At 47.2% G+C, this 24,381-nt stretch overlaps 1 protein-coding gene and 1 long non-coding RNA gene across 3 annotated transcripts in view; one reads left to right on the forward strand and one right to left on the reverse strand.

Moving 5' to 3' along the window:
* Positions 1-769: 769 nt before the first annotated feature.
* On the forward strand, positions 770-4,804 carry LOC128346084 (uncharacterized). The gene is made up of 3 exons (XR_008316772.1): positions 770-901; positions 1,979-2,101; positions 4,366-4,804. It is a non-coding gene; the product is annotated as an uncharacterized LOC128346084 (long non-coding RNA).
* Positions 4,805-6,434: 1,630 nt separating this feature from the next.
* The window catches only part of CLIC1 (chloride intracellular channel 1), a 33,044-nt gene continuing 15,097 nt past the window's right edge, over positions 6,435-24,381 (reverse strand). The window contains exons 2-6 of one of the 2 annotated variants that reach the window (XM_053303997.1): positions 9,370-9,479; positions 9,101-9,226; positions 8,876-8,982; positions 7,899-8,080; positions 6,435-6,733 (exon numbers count right to left, since the gene is read on the reverse strand). In XM_053303997.1, the coding sequence (XP_053159972.1) occupies positions 6,572-6,733; positions 7,899-8,080; positions 8,876-8,982; positions 9,101-9,226; positions 9,370-9,425 (633 nt within the window). In that variant the 5' untranslated portion in view covers positions 9,426-9,479 and the 3' untranslated portion in view covers positions 6,435-6,571. The remainder of the gene's footprint in view (positions 6,734-7,898; positions 8,081-8,875; positions 8,983-9,100; positions 9,227-9,369; positions 9,480-24,381) is intronic. The other variant, XM_053303996.1, reaches the window with a different exon arrangement.

Consider the following 24,381-nt stretch of genomic DNA (forward strand, 5'->3'; position numbering starts at 1 on the left):
TTTAAATTGTATACACCACCTAGAGATACATATATCAGGTGGTATATAAATATGATAAATAAATTAATATGTAATTCTGCACCCTAAAAATTAGTCTCATAAACGGCACTATTTCTCTTGAATATGAATTTCCTGCTTCAGCATTCATTTCCAAGAAGAAATTGGCCCAGACTGGATTATCAAATTAACATCAGATTCTTTTCATCTCTGAAGTGTTCGAGTTTGCCCTATAAATAACTGGGAACTCTCTCCCACTGTATTCTCAAAACAGTGTAGGCTAGTCATTTGATAGTCATCTGCACGAATTAACAGCCTGCATGTATCAAGTTAAAACTGGGGCTCTTCACTTCTTGCTCTGTGTGTGTGTGCACGCGTGTGTACACATATGTACCCAAACTAATCTTTGCCAAGGGCAGCAAAAACCCTGACTCGTATATTCATACAGCGCTTATATATGTATCTGCCCATTCTCTCTCAATCTCTCTCTCTCTCTCTCTCTCATTTCAAAGTTTCCCATGGTAAACTGAGTCCCAGATTTATCCCCAGGATTTAGGAGTAAACTGAAACATTTACTAAGGAGCTGTGTGTTGTGGCGTGGGGAGAAGAGGAGTATTATGGCTTTACCCCATTCTTTTTAATGGATTCAGAAAGGACCCCTTAGCTCCTTTAACTGAAGGGAAGGGGAGCAACATCTGTCCCTCCTCCTTGCCTCGTGATTGGTTGACTGAAGCGCAGTGACACCTTGTCACTCAGGCTGTGGGAGAGGTGGGCTGAACCTGAGCACTAGCCAGCCAGCCAGGAGGTGAGGGAGAGCAGGGAGGGCTTGACACTTCTCCCTCTCGTCGTCTTGTTTCACTTGAATCTGAGATAAGTCCTCCAGTCAGGAGCCAAAAGCATACCAGTGAGTCAGGGGAAAGCAAAGAGCCCCCTCCCTCTGTATAAGAGAGCCACCACTTTAACAGGTGCCTCTTTGGCCAGTTAAACAAGGGTTAGCCGTTGCAAAGGGGGATAATATTTACCCTAAAGGGCCATTGTAAGAATTAGAAGATAGCTTATGTGAAGTGTCTTGAATGCTCCAAAGTTCTATATGAATGCTAAGTATTATTGGCTGACATCCTGACTAAATTTACAAGAGGAAGTCCTATTGTAATTTAGTAGTCCTTTAGCAACAGCTGAGTAGTACTACTGAGTAACTTAATCTGGCTTGGCAGCCATTGTTATTTGTGTCCTTGGCACAGAGAAACAAGCCAGGAGCAAAGTCATGTAAGGAAAGTGTGGTGCAGTGGTTAGGGTCTTGGAAGCTCTGACTTCAAATCCTTACTTGGCCATGAAAATCCTTGGGTCACTCAGGGTATCCTACCTCACAGCATTGTGAGGCTCAATGGAAGTGAAAAGAATCAGAATTAAAGCTCCGCTCAGGGCAGTCCAAAGCTCACGCTCTGGCCCATAATCCTTCTGCAATAAATTATGCTTTTTGAGTTATCAAGCCATTATGTTCTAGAATAAAATTCCAACTATTCAAAATACGAGAGGCCCTCTAGGAACAACTGGAAGAGACAGCCTTCATATTCAACAACTTTTTAATGAAATTCAAAAGAAAATGCTTCCCCCTTGTGGTAGGAAGGATTTAACTGCAGTCGGCCTGAGTGCACAACAGAGTGTTCTGACATTCACTAAGACGGAATACCACCACTCATGTTGGTAGCCCGTTCTGCTGCCTTTAAGAAGGTCAGGGGAGTGTACGTTTCCCTAATACTCCCTCAAAAAAATAATATTTGCCACGAGGCAATGTGGCTGAGAGAATAGGCCCCAAGGTCAGCCAGCGAGTTTAATCGGCTGGGGGAGGGGCGGGGTGGATGTGGACCCACCTCTTCCCATAGAGAGTCCAGTACTCTTTCCATGACACCACACTGGCTGCAGACTGCCATTTTAAAGTGCCTTGGTGTAATGACATGCTTTGTTGCTCTTTTGCCTTCAGGGACCCCCTTGCGGTGTTACACTTGCCTGTTCCCCATGATCTCTCCGATGGAGTGCTTGAAGTTCACCACAGTTTGTGATCCATCTCAGAAATGTCTCACATCTGTGACAAAAGGACAAAAAGGTTCGGTTACAACATTTGTGGTGATCTTTGCAAACCGCCTGATGAGAGTTCAGACCATTGGTCCATCTAGCCTAGTACTGCCTGCACTGAATGGCACCCGGGATTTAAACCGGGTTCTTTGCCAGCCACTCTTGGAAATGCCAGGGATTGAACCTGGGATCTTTACATGCAGAGTGGATGCTGTACCACTGAGCTATGACAGTCCCTTCCCTAATCTCTTGACCATCAAAGAGTGAGAGGAAGGGAGAGGAGAGACACAGAACATTTTAGAGATGGGAACAGCTCCACCCCAAATCTTACCTAGATGCTAAAGCTAATTTCCCACAGTACTCTTTAATTCCTGTTCTGAGCTCCCTAAAGGCAGATTCAAACCATCTTTCCTGCCTGGTTGCATCTTCATGCCACCAGGCATTCCTGTTTAAAATAGCAGATTTCCCAGAGCCGAGGGCACCCAAGATCATCTGGGTGAGGTGCCTTTGAGTGTTTTAACGGACTAGACTCAAGCAATGCCACAGAAATGGAAAACACACAGAACAGAGCCACATCTTGTATGTGTTGTGGTGATGGTCATTGGTCACCCCCACCTTAAAGCCTCTTCACACAATACATTGTTTAAGTATCCACTTTAAAAAGGCTTAAGTATACATCTAGAAATGCAATGTCTGAAGGAGACAAGGTATTTTGAAGACATGTTTCAGACGTCTTCACGGAGAACCAGCTCCTTGATCCATGTTTATGCAGAGCCCAACCACACATTATGTTAACACACATAATTAACGCTCGATTTGTTTCCTAAACAGCCATGGCAAGGGAAGGGCGCTGAGGACGGTAGCCCAGGGTGGTTAAAAAAAGGTGATTTAACCTTTGCTCCTCCTGTGGTCACAGCCTGGATCCTGCCTCTCGTGGCTATTATTTTGGAAACAAAAAGCCAGTATACAAGGGCCAGTGAAACACTTAACCAGGAGCAGCCCATCAAGGCAGGCTGAGAGAGGGGCTGTAAACAAACTACAGGTGTGGCTCATTCCAGCTCTCCTTTCCCCACCTGCCTCATTTCACCCACTACCATATTAAATAACCAGCCCACATGCCCAGGGTTAATGTGGCAGTGGATAAAATGAGGCAGACAGGGGCGTAGCTAGAGGAGAGGGGGGCCATGTTCACCCCTCTCCCTGGCAGCCCCTCAGAGTGAAGGAGTTAATGAAGAAAACAGGGAGGGGTGGATCCGGAAGGCCCAGGTTCTTGGACACCCCCCCCTCTACTCAATTATAGCTACACCCCTGGAGGCAGAGCAAGGTGGCTAGGGAGATGAGGGGGAATGTGCTATACCTGTGGCTCCTTTACTACCCCCCCCAGCATGGAGCCAGCGTGGTGTAGTGGTTAGAGTGCTGGACTAGGACTGGGGAGACCTGAGTTCAAATCCCCATTCAGCCATGAAACTAGCTGGATGACTGGACCAGTCACTTCTCTCTCAGCCTAACCTACTTCACAGGGTTGTTGTGAGGAGAAACTCAAGTATATAGTACACTGCTCTGGGCTCCTTGGAGGAAGAGCGGGATATAAATTTAAAAATAAAAATAATAATGGGTTGCTCCTGCACTTAACATACGTGTGGCCTTCAGTGACAAATCCAAGTTTGCTGTCATACGTAAGAAGAGCCATTGGTTTTAAAACAGATTCACCAAACTCATGGAGGACAAGCCCATCAAATTATAGTGGCTAAATGGAACCTCCATGTTCAAAGATAGTATACCTCTGAACAACAGATGCTGCAGACATACCAGGGAGGGCTTCTCAGAAGCATCCAGTTGGTCACAGTTGGGAAAAGGACACTTGACCCGAGGGGTCCTTGGACTAGCAGAGCAGTTCTTGCAGTATTTTAAGGAGCAGAATTTCTACAATCTGAATAACTTGTGCAAATTAATATTTACATATATTTATTTTGCCTAATTTATTCTGCTTCTACTATTCATAAGGTGGGGGGGCATTATCCACCCTCCTTACCACCACTGGATATTTTACTGAGCACTGCTTGCATGTTTTAATCTCTGCCACAACAAACACTAGAGACTTTCTCTTTAAAACAAAAGCCAAGATTCTTGGATGTAACAGCCAAAACACAAAACAGACACAATTCCAGTGGTAGGCTTCTAGTATTATTAAAAGAATCCTGTGGATTTAACATTAGGTGGTGGGGAGAGGTGAGGTATGTGGATATATGAAGGGCTTATACACTGATCTTCTGCCTCCCCATTTCTACCCCTCAGGCGCCCTCAAGCTGGTAATCAATGAGAAGAGTTGTGGGGATCCTTCCATGTGCTCGACCCATGGCATCCGCCCCATGTTTGGAACCAATTTCACCTACTACATTTCCTGCTGCTCCACAGACCTATGCAATGGGGTCTCCAGGGGGCCCAGCATGTTCTGGGGGCTGTTGGCATTTGCTCTCCTGTCATTCATCCTGGTCTCCCTCCACTGAAACAGATCAACCCAAATGTTGCCTTCTCCACTGCTGTGAGGACTCGGGACCACTCACCACATTGCTATTTCCTCCCAGCCTCCTAGAAGAGCCACTTTCTCACAGTGCTTTGGCGGGTGAGGGGAGCCTAATTCACATCCCCTTTCCCCATCCTTGTTGTTTCCCTTTCTTCTGCTATTTTCACAAGTGAAATTTGGGGATGGGAAATAAAAATTGTATTCAATTTACCTCACTACTCAAGCCGAGTTTCTATTAGAAAGAAGTGGGAGATTGCTAGGATGTGGGGGACAGAGAAAGACATACTTGTTGCACCCATTTCTTGTTTCATTAGCTTCATTAGGAGAGATGGTCTTGTGGTAGCAAGCATGACTTGTCCCCATAGCTAAGCAGGGTCTGCCCTGGTTGCATCTGAATGGGAGACTTGATGTGTGAGCACTGCAAGATATTCCCCTCAGGGGGTGGATGGAGCTGCTCTGGGAAGAGCAGAAGGTTTCAAGTTCCCTCCCTGGCTTCTCCAAGATAGGGCTGAGAGAGATTCCTGCCTGCAAGCTTGGAGAAGCCGCTGCCAGTCTGTGAAGACAATACTGAGCTAGATGGACCAAGGGTCAGACTCAGTATATGGCAGCTTCCTATGTCCCTTCTGGTCCACACTTGGGACAGCAAGCCACTTGGGGCAGAGATTTTTGAGTTTCTTTTGCTACTGATGTTACTTTGAAGGCATTGTGTACCACTGGTAGTGCTTAATAATAATACAGGCTGTGCTGTATTACAGGCCGTAATAATGCAGGCTGTACTGTAATATTTCAGTGATCATGACTATGCACTGCAACCATTAACTCTTCCATTAATTAGGAAGAGAAATCCAACTGGAAGGGTGACAAACTTCAGAAAGATGCCATGAGACCTTTTATTAAAAAGGAGCTGAAACACTTTAAGGAAGCTTTTTCTGGGTTTGTTTCTCATGCCGAGAGACGCAAATTTTGGGCGGTATAGAAATATTTTAATTAATTACGATGATGGTGGTGATGATGCCTTCATCTCCTGCTTATGGGATTCCCAAAAGCAGCCATTTGGCTACTATGGGAAACAGGATGTTGGGCTAAATTACATTCTTATGGTGCTGCCCTCCTCCTCGAGAGAAACACTTCGAGAACATCTTTCCAATTTTCATGTTGGTGGCCTGGACAAACGCCAGCAAAGTTTCTTGCTTGTAAGTACACTCATCTGAGAGTGCTCCCACACATTCTTACATAAAGGGCAGTATATTTCAGGCATCACTGCTGGGTGGAGGGAGCTCTCTGGGGAGCAGATTGGGTGTTTCAGCTAATATTTGGGACCCAAACCTGAGAAATCTGAATCCGCTTTTCTCTTCAGCCACAAAGACTTAGTAGGTGGCCACAGATAAGCCATTCTTCGGTTCTGTTGGGCAGTGACACGAGTAATCATGTGGTCATTAGCACAACAGTAATAAAATCCGAGGAGCCTTTGAATGTTCTGATGTTGTCACCTGACCACAAGCAGCCAGCCCAGTTCTTCACTCACAGAACTGGTCAATAGGGTCTCTCGCCAACAGGAACATTTCACCACCACCCACTTAAAATGTTTAGTATATCAGTGAAAGCATCTACCTTCCATGCTCCACCTTTCAGCAGAACTTCCCAAAACATCTCAGCACCATAGAAGTGACCCCATATTCCAGTGAAGTGCTAGTAAATCACAACTCAGTGCATGAACAGCAACAACCCCCCTGCCCCCCACCCACACACACTTTCTGAGGGCAAGGGAAAAATGAAGTTTGATCCTTTTAAAAACATGTATTTTATTATTGTTTAAATTCAAATCACTGTGTCCGCCCTGGAAAATAGACATACCCCACCCCCACCCTGCCAAACACAAGTACATACATAAAATATACCCTCTAAATGGGTCCAACCCCAACCCCCAGATATCCCTGCAACAGAAGCCCCACGTCCCTTTCTGGTCTCAGAAGTTTGTTATTTCAAAGCTTTTGCAACCAGCTCATATGCTAATTCAATCTCTTCATCGTCCGGGCAGGTGCTGGCAAATTCCTCGCGGGCGTAAGCGTTCTTGAGATAGCGGTGGATACCACGGAATTCCGCAGGGATGATAAAGTCGCGGTATTTCTTGCACACCACCTGTTGGGATTGTGAGATGAAGGGGAATCTGTATCACTTGTGTATTTATATAATCAGACCTGTATGTATTTCTGAGATCATACAAGGCAGAATTCTGTAATGCTTGCACGATTAAGCATCCTAAAAATCTCAAGCTTTTACTTTACTTTTCTTTCTTTTTTTAATGTTCTATCCTTTATAACTGCCAAGTTAGGGTTCAAAGTGACATCTCAGAGGGGTGAGAACTGCATAGGATTTCCAGGGATCATGTGTTGGGTCTGAATGCCCTGCAAAACTCTTTGAACCAGCCCATGACCAACATTATGCAAAAATGTATGGCAAATTATACAAATTTGCAGAACCCACTTTTCATGGTGCAGAGTTCTGCTTCTTTTTTTTCTTTTGGTGGAGCGTGGACTAGGACACAGAAGTTGCAGGTTCAAATCCTCACTCACTATGCTGCTTTGGGCCAGCCACATTCTCTCTCTGTCTAACCTACCTCACAAGGTGGTTGTGAGGATAAGATGTGGGGGAGGAAGGAAAGAGAATCATGGATGCCTGCCTGCCAAACTTCTCAGAGGCATGGTAAGATAGATGTGCAAGAATATAAATAAAATAAAGAACAGCCAAAATATATTTAGGCTATTTCCCCAGTAGTCCGATGAAGCTGGAGAAGCCATTTTCTCAACACAATTTGGGCACCATCCAGACTAAGATAGTCACAATTAGGCATCATTGAAATAAGCGAAACAAGGTAAGACATGACTAACTTAAGTCCCATTAATTTCAATGACTAACTTAGTCTGAATCCTGCCCCATTCATCCAAATCCCTCCTGCCATTCAGCGATTTGTACTTGAAAACCACCTCCCCTTCCACAGTGGCTTGAGAAAGGATGTGAGTTGCTGGGAATGCTCAGCCTAGGAAACGTGTCAATTTCACACATGAATATTGTCACTTGACCTGGCAGTTGTCAAATATACATGTGTGAATTCTCCCTGATGTGGGGCATTCTGAATGATCACACCTGTGGAAGGAGAAGCAGTGACTTTCCCCCGCATTTCGCTTGCTACACTTGTGCAGAATTTCAGCCCCAGCTTCCACCCAGTCTGACTTCAGCAGGTATGCTCCGATACAATATAACTCCTGAACCTGCAGGCTTGAAACTAAAAAGGAGAAGTTTTCACCTTGACAATATGAAGCTTGGGCAGCAGGTTGCAGTCGGCCAACGTGAGTTCATCCCCATCAAGGAATTTGCGGTTTGATTGGCCCTCATCCTCGGCGCTGTTCTCATCCACCTCCTCGGGTAACGGTGTCATCAAATAAATGTCCAGCACTTTCAATGCCTTCAGTAAACCCTTCTCAAGGTCTAGGGGATAGGAGGGAGTGAGGTTGGGGAGAAGGAGAAATATGTGGAACCAGTGATGTAATACATCAGAAAGTTCTAAAGTAGGGGTATGCATGGAACAGGATTTATGTTCTCAGAATAGAAGGCAAATGCCTGGAACATTCCGTTGGAACAATGGGTCGAGCTGGTTGTTCCGATGGAACGAACTCAGAACATCCCAAGTGTTCTGAGCACCATCTTGGTGTGCTGTTTTTCCCTTGCTGACTGGATTTGGCACTGGCTTCCAAATGGCTTGCAATCTCCTTGCTTCTTGGTTGACTTGTTATCATACAAATCAGCTTGATTGTATGTGTGTATATATAAGGGAAAGGAAGGGCATAGTGAATGAAAATGAAAGGAGATAGACAATGAGAACCAAGAAATAACTGCCATGAGATTCAATGGATAAAAGGTGGACAAGATAGAAAGGACCATTAAAAACAACACCACACACACGGAGTGAAAAAGGCAGCTACCAGAGAGAATGGACAGAGCAGCCAATGGGAAATGGCAATGGACAACCAATGGGAACCAAGATTTATTTTGAAGTGGAAAAGGCAGAGGGAGGAGGAGGAAACAATTAGCCAATGAAAAGCAAGGATTGGCTGACACATAGGGAGAAAAGGAGCCAATGGCAAAAACGAGGGTGTGGATTAAGCTACAAATGAGGAAAGAGGGGTGACTAACGTAATGAGAAAGACAAAGTGAACAAATGAGACTCAAAACACTGATAGGAGAGAGTCAATAAGGACTCAGGGTGGGATCCAAGATACTCACTGAAATTGAGTGCTGGGTTTGAGTTCTTGATATAGGCAGAGAACTTGGCAAAGACATCAAGTCCAGCTGTGTTGGACTCTGGGTTACGAGCAGCCAACTTGGGAAACCTATGGAAGTGGAGGGAGATATCTATCAGGAAGTGGACTCACTTAGTAGCACCACCCACAACTCCTTCTACAGTCAGAAATAGTCCCAATCCACTCCATGGCCTGGTTTTGTTCTTACTTGGGAGGGCACAGAACCTCTTCCAGAAACTCTTCAATCTTGTTGGTGTCCGTATGGACCTCAGTCCCATACATGAGGAACGGAAGCTGACCTCCAGGACAGAGTTTTTGCACTGTCTCAGTCCGCCTACAAAAGGAAGGTAAATAAACTGAGCGATTGCAGTTACACAAGGGTATTTCCGAAATGAAATGAATTAAAGTGGCAAACCTAGTGGAGCAAAAATACACAAGGCGGTAGGTAGTGGGAGAGATCGAGGACATGTCACTCACCTTTTGGTGTCCACTGTGGTGACGTTGAAGGTCACTCCCTTGAGCCAAAGGACCATGAAGAGTCGCTGGGAAAAGGGGCAGTTCCCAATTTTGGCTCCATCACTACCAGCCTGGGGAAACCCAAACAGAACATTGACACTTCAATGTTAATAAGCCATATCCAAAAATTCAGTGAAAACTATTCTGATTCCCCACAATTCAAGGTGACCTGGGATTGGGGACAAGAGATAGAATGGGACAATTTCTCAGCACTCTTTCTCGGATACTAACCTTCTCTAGCAAACTGATGGGAACAGCATGTAGGGTCATCCAAGGCCACTTTCAACCACCAAGTCTTTCAAAAAGGCAGTTCCCACCCCATCCCACCAAATGTTGAAATCCACCTTCAGTTTAATGGTTCTTAATTTTTTAATTGTTTCAGCCATTTTTAACTGTTAAGTGGTTTTGGTCGTAAGCTACCACGAGATTTTATAATTTGGCGGCATAGAAGTGTAATAAATAAATTTCCAGTTATTTTGAACATTGCAGTAGAAATGTGCCCTACATATTGCTCTATACTGTGGTTCGAAGCGCGGTTCAAGCACTTTTAGGGAAATTATAAAGGGAACTTTAGAAAAAAGGAGGCACCACTGCAGAGGCCATGGTGTGCCAACGGCGTGGCACAGGGCTTTTTAAGACACAGGCCACCCAGCAGGAAGCTGGAAGGGGTGTGGGAGAGCAGGTAGGCACCTGCTCTCCTTTTTCTTAAAGTTTCTTTTCTAATTCCCCTGAGAGTGCTTCGAAGCATGGTCCGGGCACATCCCTACATTGCAGCATTTAGAGAAACACCATTTATGACCTCCATCATATTGCTCTACACTGGGAAGAGCTGTAATGGCAATTATGGCCAGCAGTAAGTGGTAAAATTACTTTCCTTCTCTCTCACACTCAAAGTCTACAGCTGAAAAGTCTCCTCAGCCTGTCTCTAGTCTCCCTTCCTGCCTTTCACTTCCAACATATCCCTGCCTGTGGCCTTCATTTCACCAACTCTACCACTACTCTCCACAGTCTGCCTTTTAATGTGCCAAGTCTAGAGGCGACTGGCCCACTGCCGCTAAGTGACCTGTCCCCATGTGCCATAAACAGAGAGCTCATGAAGCTGTGAGGCTCCTGAGCATATCCAGACTTTTATCTATAGGTAAACTCTTGTTTACCTATAGATAGCTGCAACCCCAGAAACAATTATTTGTCCCTGATTCAGAAACCACTATTCCAGGTAAATTCTGTAAACTAGCTGGGCCGGGCACAGAGCATCTGCACCTCTAGTTATCATCCCCCCCCCCCCCGCTGCCACTTTCTCCCGCCCGCCCCTTCTCCCCCTACCCACCCTCCCGTCCGGCACTGCCGCTTTCCTCTTCCCCTACAGCAGCTCGCTTGCGAACTCTCGCGAGAGCTGCCACACATGGGATTAGTGATGGGTACACCTAAGAGAAATATACAGATAGAGATAGAAGATACATCATTGGCACCACAAATGCCTAATTCTTCATGAGAGCAACACCATAACATGCCACAAGAGGGAGCAAGATGATCACATTTCTATGGGAAATCCTACACTATACCAGATTCCAGTGAGTAGCACCTTGCAATAGGATGTGGAACACCCAGGTTCACATCCCTGCTCAGCACTGGGTGTCCCCTGGATATGTTGCCCTTTCTAACCCACTCCTGACAGGGTGCGAGATACCAGATACCCTGAATACTCTTCAGCCTTTGGGACAGTGCAGGAGACAAATAGAAGCAAGTTATTCCTTCAGAGAAGTCAGTATTTAATGAAAGTAAACATCACCAGTGATTTTTCTTAGTGGATCTCATCCTTAGAGAACCACAATTATGCAGGAATGGCTTCAATAACTATACCAGTTATTGTATACCAAAAAGAGGCAACGATAATAGTAATTAGCATTTATATAGCACAGACCTCCTCAACTTTGCCCCCCCAGCTGATTTTGGACTACAACTCCCATCATCCCCACCCCAGAATTCTCTGCCACGGAATGTGGTGATCGTCACTAGCCTGGATGGCTTCTAATCTGGTGGCTACAGGCCACCTCTAGCCTCAGAGGCTAGATGCTGCTCAATACCAGCTGCAGGGAAGCAACAGCAGGAGACAAGGCATGTCCTCACCTCTTGCCTGTGGGCTTCTCAGAGGCATCTGGTGGTGGGCCACTGTGTGAAACAGGATGCTGGACTAGATGGGCCTCCTTGGGCCTGATCCAGCAGGGCTGTTCTTCTGCCACTAAGTGAGTTCACAGCAGAGCTATGATTCAGACCAGGAAGTCCTAACCCACAGCCTCTTAGTCACTCTGCTGCACTAATATAGGAAAGGTATGTGTCATCATCAAATATTGCCTCTATGTACCCAGAGGTCCCCCAACACCCACCTCACAAAGGAACCAGAGATAGCCCAAAAATCTTCGGGAATGAAGTTCTGAAATGAGTTTGATGAGGGGAAGAACCAACAAAAAGCAGGCAAAAGTCCTCCTCCTTTTGCATTCCTGGAATTAGGAATGTGCAAGGTCCAGAGGGTAGATGGTTCAGCTGCGGGGGAGGGGGTATCTTTAAGGAGCAAGGTGGGTGCTCTTCCCCCCATTTCCCCCACCAGCATTGTGCCCAAAATTGCTGTGCAGGGTAGCGTAGTACCTTCTTGCTGCCCCAGACAGTGTCAGACATGCATGATGTGTGGCTGGTGTGCATGTAAACCTTTGAACCACCAGTCATCCGAACTGCCCCTGTGGTCCATAAGGGAACCGCCGAGCCAGTTTGTGCACATCCCTAGTTGGAATGTGGTTGCTGGGAGAAGCACCACATCACCAGTGGTGTTTGTCACCCGTCCCTAGACTTCATCCCTCACCCTTGAAAGGACATCCAAATGTCCCTCTCCCCCCCACACACACGTTTTGCTGCCTATTCATGGATGATTAAAAGCGGAGGGCCCCATTTTAGTACAGTCCTAAAATAAGCAGAGCAATCCTCCGGTTATGGAAGCAGCTGAAAATCCCATCATTGGTCAGCAAGTGGCATGCTTTCCATATCTTCCTGGAGGGCTGAGAAGAACAGAAACTCCCAGTGTTGCCTGTTGAACCTTGACCCCTGATTCAGACTCTGCATGGGCAACTCGACAGGTTTATTAACAGGAGTTCTGTGCTGCTTCCTGGCAGAGCTTCTAATGCACGCCTTTTGCTAGGCTGCTCCTAGTCCATGAGAGACCAAGAGGAGGGAGGGGAGAGTCTGGAGATGGTGCATTGCCCCCTCAACTCACTGACCCTGAACACACACACACACACACACACACACACACACACACACACACACAAACTGAGAAGTCTCTCTATACAGTCTTCCACCTTCTTGACCTCTCTAGGAACACAGGAAGTTGCCTTGTGCCAAGTCAGACCCTTGGTGCATCTAGCTCAATCTTATCTCTACACTGACTGGTAGTGGCTCGTCCAAGGTTTCAGGGAGGAGTCTCTTCCTGCCCTATCTGAAGATGCTGCCAGGGACTGAACCTGGGACAACCTGCAGGCAAAACAGAGGCTCTGCCACTGAGCTCATCCCTCTTGCTGCATGTGAGACAGCTGATCACTCTCTTTTGCTCAACTCCCTCTATGCCCCAAGGGCTCTGCGACTCTGTGCTCAGATGCTCTCTTTCCACCTGTTCAGGTGGCCTTTCAGTGTTTCCACAGGGGAAAGCTCTTCTTCTCTCTGTCAGGCAAGAGGATCTCATCTCACCCCCACCCACAGTCTCTCCTCTCTCCAGACTGTCCCTAGATAGAGTTCATGACCTTCAGTACCACCTGTAAATTGATGCCACTCTCTCTCCTCCCCAGGGTTTTCTCCAATCTCCCCTCCAATCTCACATCTCCAATTATTTGTCTGACATTTCTGCTCGGATGCTTCAGTCCACTCTCCCCACCACCCCCAAGAGAGCACCTCTCCTCAGGCTCTCTTAGCCACTGACAATGTCTATGTCCCCTTTGCTAAGCAGGGCCCACCCTGGCTTGGATCTGAATGGGAGACTACATGTGAGAGCACTGTTAAGATCTTCCCCTTTGGGGATGGGGCTGCTCTGGGAAGAGCCCCTGCAGGGTTGCAGGCAGAAGGTCCCAATTTCTCTCCTGGGCATCTCCAGATAGGGCTGAGAGAGACTCCTGCCTGTAACCTTGGAGAAGCCGCTGCCAGTATAGATAATACTGGACTAGATGGACCGATGGTCTGACTCAGTATAAGGCAGCCTCCTGAGTTCCTATTCTGTAGAACAGGCTGAAAGCCTTGGTTTTCTCTTGGACCCCTCCCTCCCTCCCCGTTATTCCCTATATCCAACCAGTTGCCAAATCATGCTGTTTCTCCCTCTATAATTCTGCAAACGTCGTGTCCTTTCCTCTCTGCTTCCTCAGCCAAGACTCCAGTTCATACCCTGGAAGTTATTCGCACATGGCTTCATGCTGTGGGGTAAATGTTGAGTGAAGCCACTTTGATTTACACTTGTGACATTGAGGGAAGCAGCCCCTCCCCTCTGCTCTCAGGTTTCCTTTTGGTGCAGGTTCACATGGCATGCCTTCATGTTTTCCTTCTAGTCAATGGGGGGGATGGATGGATAGATAGATATAGATAGATAGATAGATAACTAAAGAGCTACATCTGCATTTGTAAAGAGAGTATCCCTCTTATCATGCCAATGATTCTACTCAGTGCCTCTCCCTATTTGCTCCAGGGTTTCAGAAAAAGTAGCTTAAAACCAGCATTTAAAAAACCCAGAAATACAGCAAGATAAGCTAGAATTCGCAGTACAAAGCCCGGTTTGTGTGTGGAGTGGTCCAAGGATCTCAAAGGGACTTCAGGGTAAGTCTGGCTGGTGTGTTTGAACGTGAACACACTTTCTCCCGAAGGAGATTCAGGGTAGAAGCCCTGTCTGTAAAGCCTCCTGGTCATCTTTTGACTTGACTACAGCAACCTTCTCCTCTCTGGTCTTCCATCTTCTCACCTCAGCTCATCTCAACTTCATCCAGCATACTCTCACCAATTTCACTCCGCTCTCTCCTTGTGTCACAAATCCCAGGCGGCTCCCAGATCCAGCACAGACGACTCCGACTCCTCCACAGATCCCTGCGTGGCCTTGCCTCTCCCTATCTCTCGGCTCTTATATCCTGTTACACTTCTAACCTTCACTCCTCCAGTTCCATCCACCTCCGCCATTCACTCCTCCAGTTCACTCCTCCAGTTCCATCCACCTCCGCCATTCACTCCTCCAGTTCACTCCTCCAGTTCCATCCACCTCCGCCATTCAAAGGTTTTCAGCTTCCTCAAAGGACTCCACCCTTTCTTCCTTGCAGCCCCTTTCCCCTGTACTGCCTCACAGATCACCTGTGTGATGCCGCCTCTCTCACTTCCTTCAAATCCCTCCCCCAAACCCACCTTCCCTTTTAAAGCTTTGGCACAACATCCTACTGACAGCAACTAAGCCTAGGCATGTGCAAATGAAATAATCAGAGGTTCCTCCCTGTTGAACCTGCCTCCGCCCCCCTCCCTCTGTTGTCTCCCTTGTGCCCGTTTCTAAACTGTGAGCACCTTGGAGCAAGGATCTACCCCTTCGCCCCTTACATAGGAATCTAGGAAGCGGCCTTACACCGAGTCAGACCCTTGGCTCATTTAGCTCAGTAACATCTACAGTGACTGGCAGCAGCTCTCCAAGGTTACAGGCAGGAGTCTTTCCCAGCCTCAACTGAAGATGACAGGGAGTGAACCTGGGACCTTTTCCATGTGCAAAGCAGATGCTCTACCACTGGGCCCCAGCTCAATGTCACACCATGTTGTAAGGCACCATGCACAGAGAGGGTATTGTGTAAAACTTAAACAACACATATTCCCACAGCCTATGAAGTGGGGATTCCACATATCTTTAAGCTTTTGCCTGTAACTGGCCATAGAGAAGCTTTGGGAGCCAGGATTCCTGGGGCTGGGAGAGAGAAGTCTTAACATCCAGGGCTCCTGGATTCTTAGAGAAAGAGCGAGGATGGCCAATTTGTGGCTCCCATGCAATGGAGGTTTGCGGCACTGCTGGTCCACAGCACAAGGGCCTGCCTTTCTGGCTACAGCCTTGACTCCTGGTCTGCCTCCTCTGTGCTCAGACTAGAGGAAAAAACCAACCCAAGGGAGAAGGAACTGGATACAGATTGGAGTGACACAATTTCATACGGTGGACTCGGCACACTTGCCAGAAAGGTTGGCCATCACCACCACTGCCCGGAAGAGTCCACAAACTGGACTCCCAAGTCCCGTTTCTCAAAATCTCTCTCCTTGCTCATGTTTTTCATCAGAACAAGACAAGAGAACAATTTGTGATAAAAGTTTATCACCATCGTCCTCACTCCTCGATTCCCTGAATGATCCCCATTGAAAGTCAGCACACCCGGGAACAGTTGCCTGCTGAAATAATAGGAAATTTTTAATAGCAACAGTTGCCAAGGAGGGGTGGATCTTTGCCCTAGCAACCGCGCAGTCAGTTGCTGTGGAGACAGACCAAATCAGCCTCAAAGAGGCCTACAGCAACCTCCTCTTATTACAGGAACAGATCACTTTCCCTCAAATCCTCAAGTCAGCTGGCTGCCACTGGCTGATAAGAGACAGCTAAAACCCGCCTTTGCTGCTTAGTAGCAACTGCATCATCCACCCAACTGACAGAGATATCTAGTTGCTATGGAGATGCCCAAACAGGACCAGCCACACAATCAGCTGTAATCAAGATGGCCTCCTGGCTTATCGCTGCCACCTCTTCATAAATTTGTTAAGATTCTTCATATTGTGGGAGCTCCATTTATTATAAGTAGAAACCCTTTTGCAGCAGAGATGGTCCATGTTTCTCTGAAGACAGAATTGTGTATCTGGATACACTTAAAAAAAAAAAAGATGGGGGTTAGTTTCCGGATACAGTGAAGTGCAAGCCCTGCTAACTAGTCAAAAAGGCACCTTTTCAAGTGGAGTTTCTTTATATTCAGCAGGGGAGAGCAAATCTTCAGCCCCAGCTCAACATCCTACTGGTGGCTGTGGCTGTTTTTTTACTTGTGTTTCTTTTCAGATTGCAAACAGTTTGTGGAGGGGGAAACTATCATCTTATTTTATTTTATTTTGTATTTCTGTTTGTTTTTGCTTTGAAAACTTTTTTGTTTTGTAAAAGTAGTATAACAGTAATTATATTGGGGAAAATAGGGGAAGTTAGTTAATGGGAGGTGAAAACAAGACAAGATCCTCACTTCTCGATTTCGTGACTGATCCCCACTGAAAGTCAGCAGTATCCTCTACAGCAAGAATGTTGGGCCAGATTGGATGACACTTCATCCTTGTGATAAGGATGTGATAAGCACGCATACCTCCCCCCCGCCCCCGCTGGGGCACCTTTGTTGCTCTCAAACAAGAAGACAAAGTATCTAACTCTCATTGTTGCAGGAGGATGTGGGAAGAATTTGGGCAGTGCCTGTTGGAGGCTCCGACACTGGAGGAAGGCACTCCGGAGGAAGGCACTCCGTAAAGCAGGCCTGCTCAACTTAGGCCCCCCCAGCTGTTTTGGACTACAACTCCCATAATTCTCAGCCACAGCAGCCAATAGCCAGGAATTATGGGAATTGTAGGCCAACATCTGCAGGAGGGCCGAAGTTGAGCAGGCCTGCCGTAAAGCAACCTCAAACAACTCTGTCCTTATCATAGGAACTTCTGACCCCACTATCTATCTTCGAGATCAGGGATCAGCAACTGTGGCTCTCCAGCTGTTGAACTACAACTCCCATCATACCCAGCCACACTGTATTGTGACCGGGGATAATGGGAGTGGTAGTTCAACAGCTGGAGAGTCATGGCTGCCTACCCCAGTCTAGACACTTCTGTCCCTACTGTCCACTTCCAGACATTTCTACTCCGTCCGACCTCTATTCTCCTGCCACCAAAACCCCGGGCTTAATTTGCACCCTGTGTTCTGATCCCAGATGTTGGGTTTTCATTGTGCAAGAGAATGACAATCCTGCCAGGAAGATTTCCCATTGCCAAATAAGCAGAAGCTGACCTTCAACAAGTCTCCCTAAATATTCTGCAATGTCATCATCAAAGCGCCATCCTTCATTTTCTTCCAAACTCTGAGCACCCCTCCCCTTCACAGTCTCTCCAACATTTCCCACCATAAATAACTGCCAGTACCTTTAAGATGGCCACTTTCTTTAGCTGTGGTTAGTTGTTCTGATTCCAAGCATAACCTCCCTTTTTAAAATTCTACCAGGTTTGAATCAAAACTGGTTGTTAAAACAGCTCAGAAAACAAAACCACAAAGCCATACATGGAGAAAAATATGCCCTTCCCTGGAACAGGATCAAGCAAGAATGAGCTATAAAATGATAAGTCAACCAGCTTCCAGGGAAAAGGCGTGGGGCAGGGGAGGGGAGGGGGTCGGGTAGTTGGAATTACATTATAGCCTTAAGGTCCTGGCTTGCCTACTACCCAGGAACTGGTGTGGTGTGGAGGGGGTGGGGGTTTCCTGAGCTGATGTCATTCTGAGACATTCTGCTAAGAAAGGGAGACTTTCAGTTCAGTCTTTTGGAAGGCGGACAGGAAATTCCACTCTAGGCAGACACCCAGTCCTCTGCTTATCTTTGCCAAATGCCTTCCACTCCCAGGGAATCCAGAAGTCCCAATCTCTGCAATATACTATATCCATTCCAAAGAAGTCACTGACTCCCCCTGCTAAGACACCTCACCTCTCAGAGAACCCAGGAATCCTGGCCCCTTGATCTAAACTTTATGAAGCCTACTTCTCCGATCGCTGCGTAGTTCTGCTGAGGAGGGGTAGAGAATCTAAGGCATATCTCTCTCTGTCTCTCTCTCACACACACACACCCCTTCTGGAAAGGCCAGCCACTCTCACTAATATACTTATAGGATTGCAAGTAGGGAGTCCAAGAACACCCAGAAGATGAACTGATCGGGCTCCTCTGGAAACATCAGCAATAAAAGCCTTATTTTGCTCCATTTCCAGACAACTCATCTGCCTTAACCAGTAGGCCTAACTCCCTTTTTGGGAATTCTTCAGTTTTAATCCACATGATCCCTGCACTCCTTTCCTATAAGGCAGTCCAGTTTAAACACCTGCCAGGTACAAAGTCTGAGCAGGTATCTTTTGAGTACCACAGAGAGAGAAAATGGGGCAGTTTGAAGGGTGCAGTAAGACCAGAGTGGGCCCTGAGACAAAAAGTGAAGCCAGGCTCCTGCCCCCTCCCTGCCACCTTCTTCTCCAGAGAGGCGCAAGGAGAGAGCAAAAAGCAAGATACTACTATTATCCATATACTGCTTTTCAATGAAAACATTCTCAAAGCAGTTTACACAGAAAAGTAGTAGTAGTAGGGTGGTCCCCTGCCCCCAAAGGAGTCACAGTCCAAGAACACACACAAGGGTGATAGAAAGTGTGAATTGTCCCCTTTGTTAAGCAGGGTCTACCTTGGTTTGCATTTGAATGGGAGACTACATGCAAGTGCTACAAGACATTGGGGCTGCTCTGGAAAGAGCAGAAGGTTCCAAATTCCCTCCCTGGCAGCATCTCCAAGGTAGGGCTGAGACAGACTCCTGCCTGCAAACTTGGAGAAGCCGCTGCCAGTCTGTGTAGGAGACAATACTGAGCTAGATGGAACAAGGGACTGCCGTGGTTTAAGGCAGCTTCCTATGGAGACACCAGCAACAGCCACTGGAGGAGCTGTGCTGGGGCTGGAGAGGGCCAGTGGCTCTCCCCTGGTTAAAATATAAGCTGTCATGCAGCTGGTGGAGTTCTCCCTGGGGACATTTTGTTTCCTCCCCACACTTGCTCAATTGTAACTATGCCCCTTGGCAGCTTTTCCCATCATACCATTTCAGTGATGGAAGAGGCTACTATGACTACAGATATTTATGTATCACTTTTCAACAAAAGTTCCCAAAGAAAGCGGTTTACATAGAGAAATAATATAATATATAAAAGGAGATTTGCTGCTGGGTGATATCAGTATGCTGATGACACCCAAATCTACTTCTTTTCATCTTCATCATCAGGAAATGGCATTCATTCTCTAAATGCCTGCCTACAGGTAGTAATGGGCTGGATGAGAGATAAATTGAAAATGAATCCAAGCAAGATGGAGGTGCTCATTGTAGGGGCTCAGAATCTGAGGGATGAGTTAGATCTTCCTGTGCTGGATGGGGTTGCACTCCCCCAGAAGGGGCAGGTACACAGCTTGGGAGTACTCCTGGACCCAGGCCTCACCCTGGTATCTCAGGTGGAGGCTGTGGCCAGGAGAGCTTTCTATGAGCTTTGGCTGAACCAACAGCTGCAGCCATTCCTTTGAAGAGGATGACATCAAAACAGTGGTGCACTGGCTCGTAACTTCCAGGCTTGATTACTGTAATGTGTTCTACATGGGGCTGCCTTTGTAATTAGTTCAGAAACTTCAGTTAGTTCAAAATGCAGTGGCCAGATTGGTCTCTGGGGCAACTCGGGGAGACCATATTATGCCCATTTTGAAACAGCTGCACTGGCTGCCAATATGTTTCCACCTTTAAAGTCCTGAACGGCTTAGGTCCAAGTTATCTTAGAAAGCGCCTTCTTTGGTACGATCCCCACCACATATTAGGGTCATCTGAGGAGGTTCGTCTTCAGTTGCCACCAACACGTCTGGTGGCGACTCAGAGGCAGGCCTTCTCTGTGGCAGCTCCTGGGCTGTGGAATGCACTCCCGGCAGAAATCCACAATCTGGGTTCATTATTGGCCTTCAGGAGAGCCCTTAAGACCTATCTGTTTGGCCTGGCCTTCCAGGGTTTTTAAACTGTAAAGATTTGGCCTGGTTTTCCAGGGTTTTAAGGACTGTTTTAATAATAGTTTTATTTTGTTTTTACAGTTAATTGATTTTAATATTTTTTTTAATGTAAACCGCCCTGAGCCATTTTTGGAAGGATGGTATAGAAATCAATGTAATATAATGTAATATAGATGGCTCCCTGTCCCCAAAGGGCTCACAATCTACGAGGCTGCACTTGGCAGAATCCTTTCTTCCATGCACCTCACCAGATCATCAGGCTCCGATTCTGGCAGTCTTACATGCCGAAGAGGAGAGGGAGCAAGAGGAAGTTGCTTCTGCTTGGTAACCAGGAGAGATGCACCCTGGAGTAAATCTGAACTGTACACAAACATCTGGCCCTCAGCCCTACTAAGGTTTTAATGGTTTGCAGAAGGAGGGTGGTGGGGTGAGGAAGAGTCTGTCACTTGAGAAATAGTTGACACAGACATTTCTGGAGAAGTGACAATTTGTCATTGCTCAATATAGGCACAAGTAAGATAGGAATTGAGATTCCTGGTTTCCCTCTCTTTTACTGGTGCATGCATGCAACACACACACACACACACAAACACCAAACACACACACCAAACACAAGATGACTTTGCTCCCGGTCTCCACCCCTGGCTCTCCTCTTCAAGCCAAGAATCCTGGCACTCTACTTGTATCAATGTTTTTACACTTCGAACTATGACGAAAGCTCAGAGCAGTGAGCAGCAGAGCTTAAAGCAATAAACAAGACTTCCTTTTTTAAAGGCAAGCAGAAAAAGCAGAAAATCAACACCAGCTGAAGCGCCACCTCCTGCAGCAACAAACTTGGCCCTGGCCTCCTGCTCCTCAATATACATTAATTAAATTTCTAATGTCAAAAATCACGAAAGTTCAGGGTGAGTGACAACTGCTCGTTTATGCAGCTATCATGTCTGAGCCTACTGCAGGCCTGTTCAGCTTTGGCTCTCCTGCAGATGTTGGCCTATAACTCCCATAATCCCTGGTATTGGCCACTATGGCTGGGGATTATGGGAGTTGCAGGCCAAAAACAGCTGGGGGGGGCCAAAGTTGAGCAGGCCTGGCCTACAGTCACGAGTGTTGTCCAGCAGCAGTTGACTGATGTGCTCCAATGTCACAGTGAACTCTGGGTAGACAGAAGGGTTACAGCCCCCTTGGAGGTTACAGGGGGTCTGAGAAGCTTGAGGGACTGTGAAGTGGAACTACACAGATGACAGAACTTGAATTGTAAGGTGAATGAGTTATTTTGGTTAAATGATGTAGCTGGGGGAGGTGGAGAGCTGGTCTTATGGTAGCAAGCACCAACTGTTCCCTTTGCTAAGCAGGGCCAACCTTGGTTTGCTTTTGGATGGGAGACGACTTGTGAGCTTTGCAAGCAGTATTCCTCTTGGGGGGTGGGGCCACAGCTCAGAGGAAGTGCATCCTCATGCTTGCATGCAGAAGGTCTCAGGTTCACTCCTTGGCATCTCCAGATAGGGTTGCAAGAGACTCCTGCCTGTCACCTTGGAGAGCCGTTGCCAATCAGCATAGACAATAGTGAGCTAAATGGACCAGTGGTCTGACTCGGTATAACTCAGCTTCCTGTGTTCTGATTGCCTGCATGCAATCAGTAGTGCCCCAGAGGTTAAAATTAACAGTTTTGGAGAGTTTAAGTGAAAACAGACAAACATGCATTGCTTGTCCATGCGATATTCCTTCACAATAGAGTGAGCTCCATCTCCAGACCTCAAGCAGCTTAATTCTGGCCATCGTAAGCTACACTCTCTCCTCAAATTCCTGCTTCCTCGCCAACATTTTTCCACCCTAAATTGCCTCCAACAAGTGCTATGACTTGGACTGAATCTCTCCCAGTGGCTGGACTCCCTCTTGGGCATCTGCATATACCTTCTCGTTCTTTCTCCCTTACCTCACCTCCCTCTTCAAAAGCAGAGCCCCAATTCTAGTAGGTGTGGAGCAAGGACAGGAGAAGGTGGGAGCTCCCTCCCGAAGAAGGTGGCAACAATGCAGGAGACCCTGAGCAGGAATTTAGCAGACACTTGCTGGAGAAAAGCAGGGACTTTCCTGGGTCATTGCCCAGGGAACTCAAACAGGCCCAGATGGCTTATTCTCACCCTCTTCCTATTCTCTCAGCATGCAGAACCTGTAGATCTAACTGGACAAGGCAGTTTCTTCACTCTCCCCTTCGCCTGATCCTCCAGGTTGATGTATGCCCAAAATATACCGCCTACCAAGGCAATCTGCTCATTGGAATATATATTCCAATATTTTGGGCATACATCAAGGTCAGGGCTGCTCAACTTCGGCCCTCCTGCCGATGTTGGGCTACAATTCCCATAATCTCTGGCTATTGACAGTTTTGGCTGGGGATTACGGGAGTTGTAATCCAAAAACAGCTGGAGGGACAAAGTTGAACAGCCCTGGTCCAGGTGAATGCCTGACGGGACCCCTCCCTTTGCTTCAGTGACTGCTCCCACCTGCCCTCCCTCCCTCCCTCTTCAGCCGGGCCAAGAACCAGGGAGAGCCGAGGTCAATTTCCAGCGGAGCAATGGAGCTCACTAAGTGACCTTGGGCCAATCTTTGTCCTCAGTATAATCTACCTCATAAGGTTGTTGTGAGAATAAAATGGAAGTGGGAGCCATGACTGTCACCCTGAGCTCCTTCACAGAAGGAAGGGAGGAAGGGAGGAAGGGAGGAATGAAAGACAGCATTGCAGCCAAAAAGGCCTTTCATACTCTTTTGACCCAGCCCATATAGGCTCACGTACAACAGCAGGAGCTTTCCTAGAGAGGTGGCTTTACTGCGGTAGGAAGTGCCTAAAGTTAAGCCATTCTGAGCACCACACCCAAGGGCTACCTTTTCAGGATGCGTACAATGTGCAGTAAGTGAATGGCGAGGAGCAAAGCTGAATAACAGCACGGGTTGTATGGACGGCTCCTTCGATCACCATCCTGACGTTGCTGTAAATGGTTCCCTTGTATGAACCGCCACCGCCCACCTCCTCCTCCCCACCCCCCGCGCAGCCTAAATGTAGCTAAGTGGAGTCCAACCGCCCTTTGGAAAAGCTCCACGTTTCACGCAGATGCAAGGATTTTGTGCACTTCCTCCTTTCGCCCCACAACCCGCACAAACCTGATGCTGTTTCTGGGAAAGGAGCCACAGACCACAGCAGAACACCTCTTTTGCATGCAGAAGGTCCCAGGTTCAATCCCTGGCACCTCCAGGAAGGGCTGGGGAAAGGCCCTTGTCTGAAATCCTGGAGAGCTGCTGTCTGAAGCCTGTGTGTGTTGTAGACAATTCTGAGCTGGAAGGATCAGTGGTCTGCCTCAGTAAAAGGCAGCTTCAGTTCAGTGGCAAAGGAACAGAGAGACTGTAGGGAAAAGGCCCCGGCTGGAAATGTAGGAGAAAAATTGCTCTGAGCAATAAGACTCCTCCCCGCCTTGGCTCCTAGCATGTGCTCGCTCGCTCGCTCGCTCTCTCTCTCTCTCTCTCTCTCTCTCTCATCTAGATTACTTCGACTTATGCTAATAGAACCAGACATTTGGTGCTTGGTTACGCCCCATCCGTGCCACAGCCTTAGGTCTGATCCAAGAAAGATACAGAAGCAAATCAGCGAGACAGACTTGCACACGCTTACAACTTAGGTTCCCCGCCCACACTACAGACACACTACCTGTGGCTGCGACAGCAGAGAGGGAGGTGTGGAGATGTAGGCTGTAGTGGGCTGGACAAGAAAATGGCTGCAGGAGCAGAGCAGGAGAGAGAGAAGAAAACCAACTGCAGGGAAAAAATGATTCCGTACAAGGCAATGCTCATTTCATATAATAAATAGAAGACTCTGAGCCAGCAAGATCCAGATTCTCCATTACGGATAATATAAGCAAATCACGGGATATTCCAGAGAGTGTGTGAACTCCTAAGATGACGACACAGAGTAGGCTGAAGTTGCCAGGGCCTGCCTGAAAGGGTTTCTGTGCCTTTGTCACTTTCCCCAGTAATAGTGCTGCAGGGCTGGGAGAAGCCAGACCTGGAGGAAGTTCTCCCTCCTCTCCAACTTTTAGAGTACAGAACCCCTTTCAGGGTCTCACAGCAGCAAGCTTATCTGAAGGTAGGGGAGAGCAAGTAGAGG

This window comes from Hemicordylus capensis, chromosome 2 (genome assembly GCF_027244095.1).
Source record: "Hemicordylus capensis ecotype Gifberg chromosome 2, rHemCap1.1.pri, whole genome shotgun sequence".
NCBI lineage: Eukaryota > Metazoa > Chordata > Lepidosauria > Squamata > Cordylidae > Hemicordylus > Hemicordylus capensis.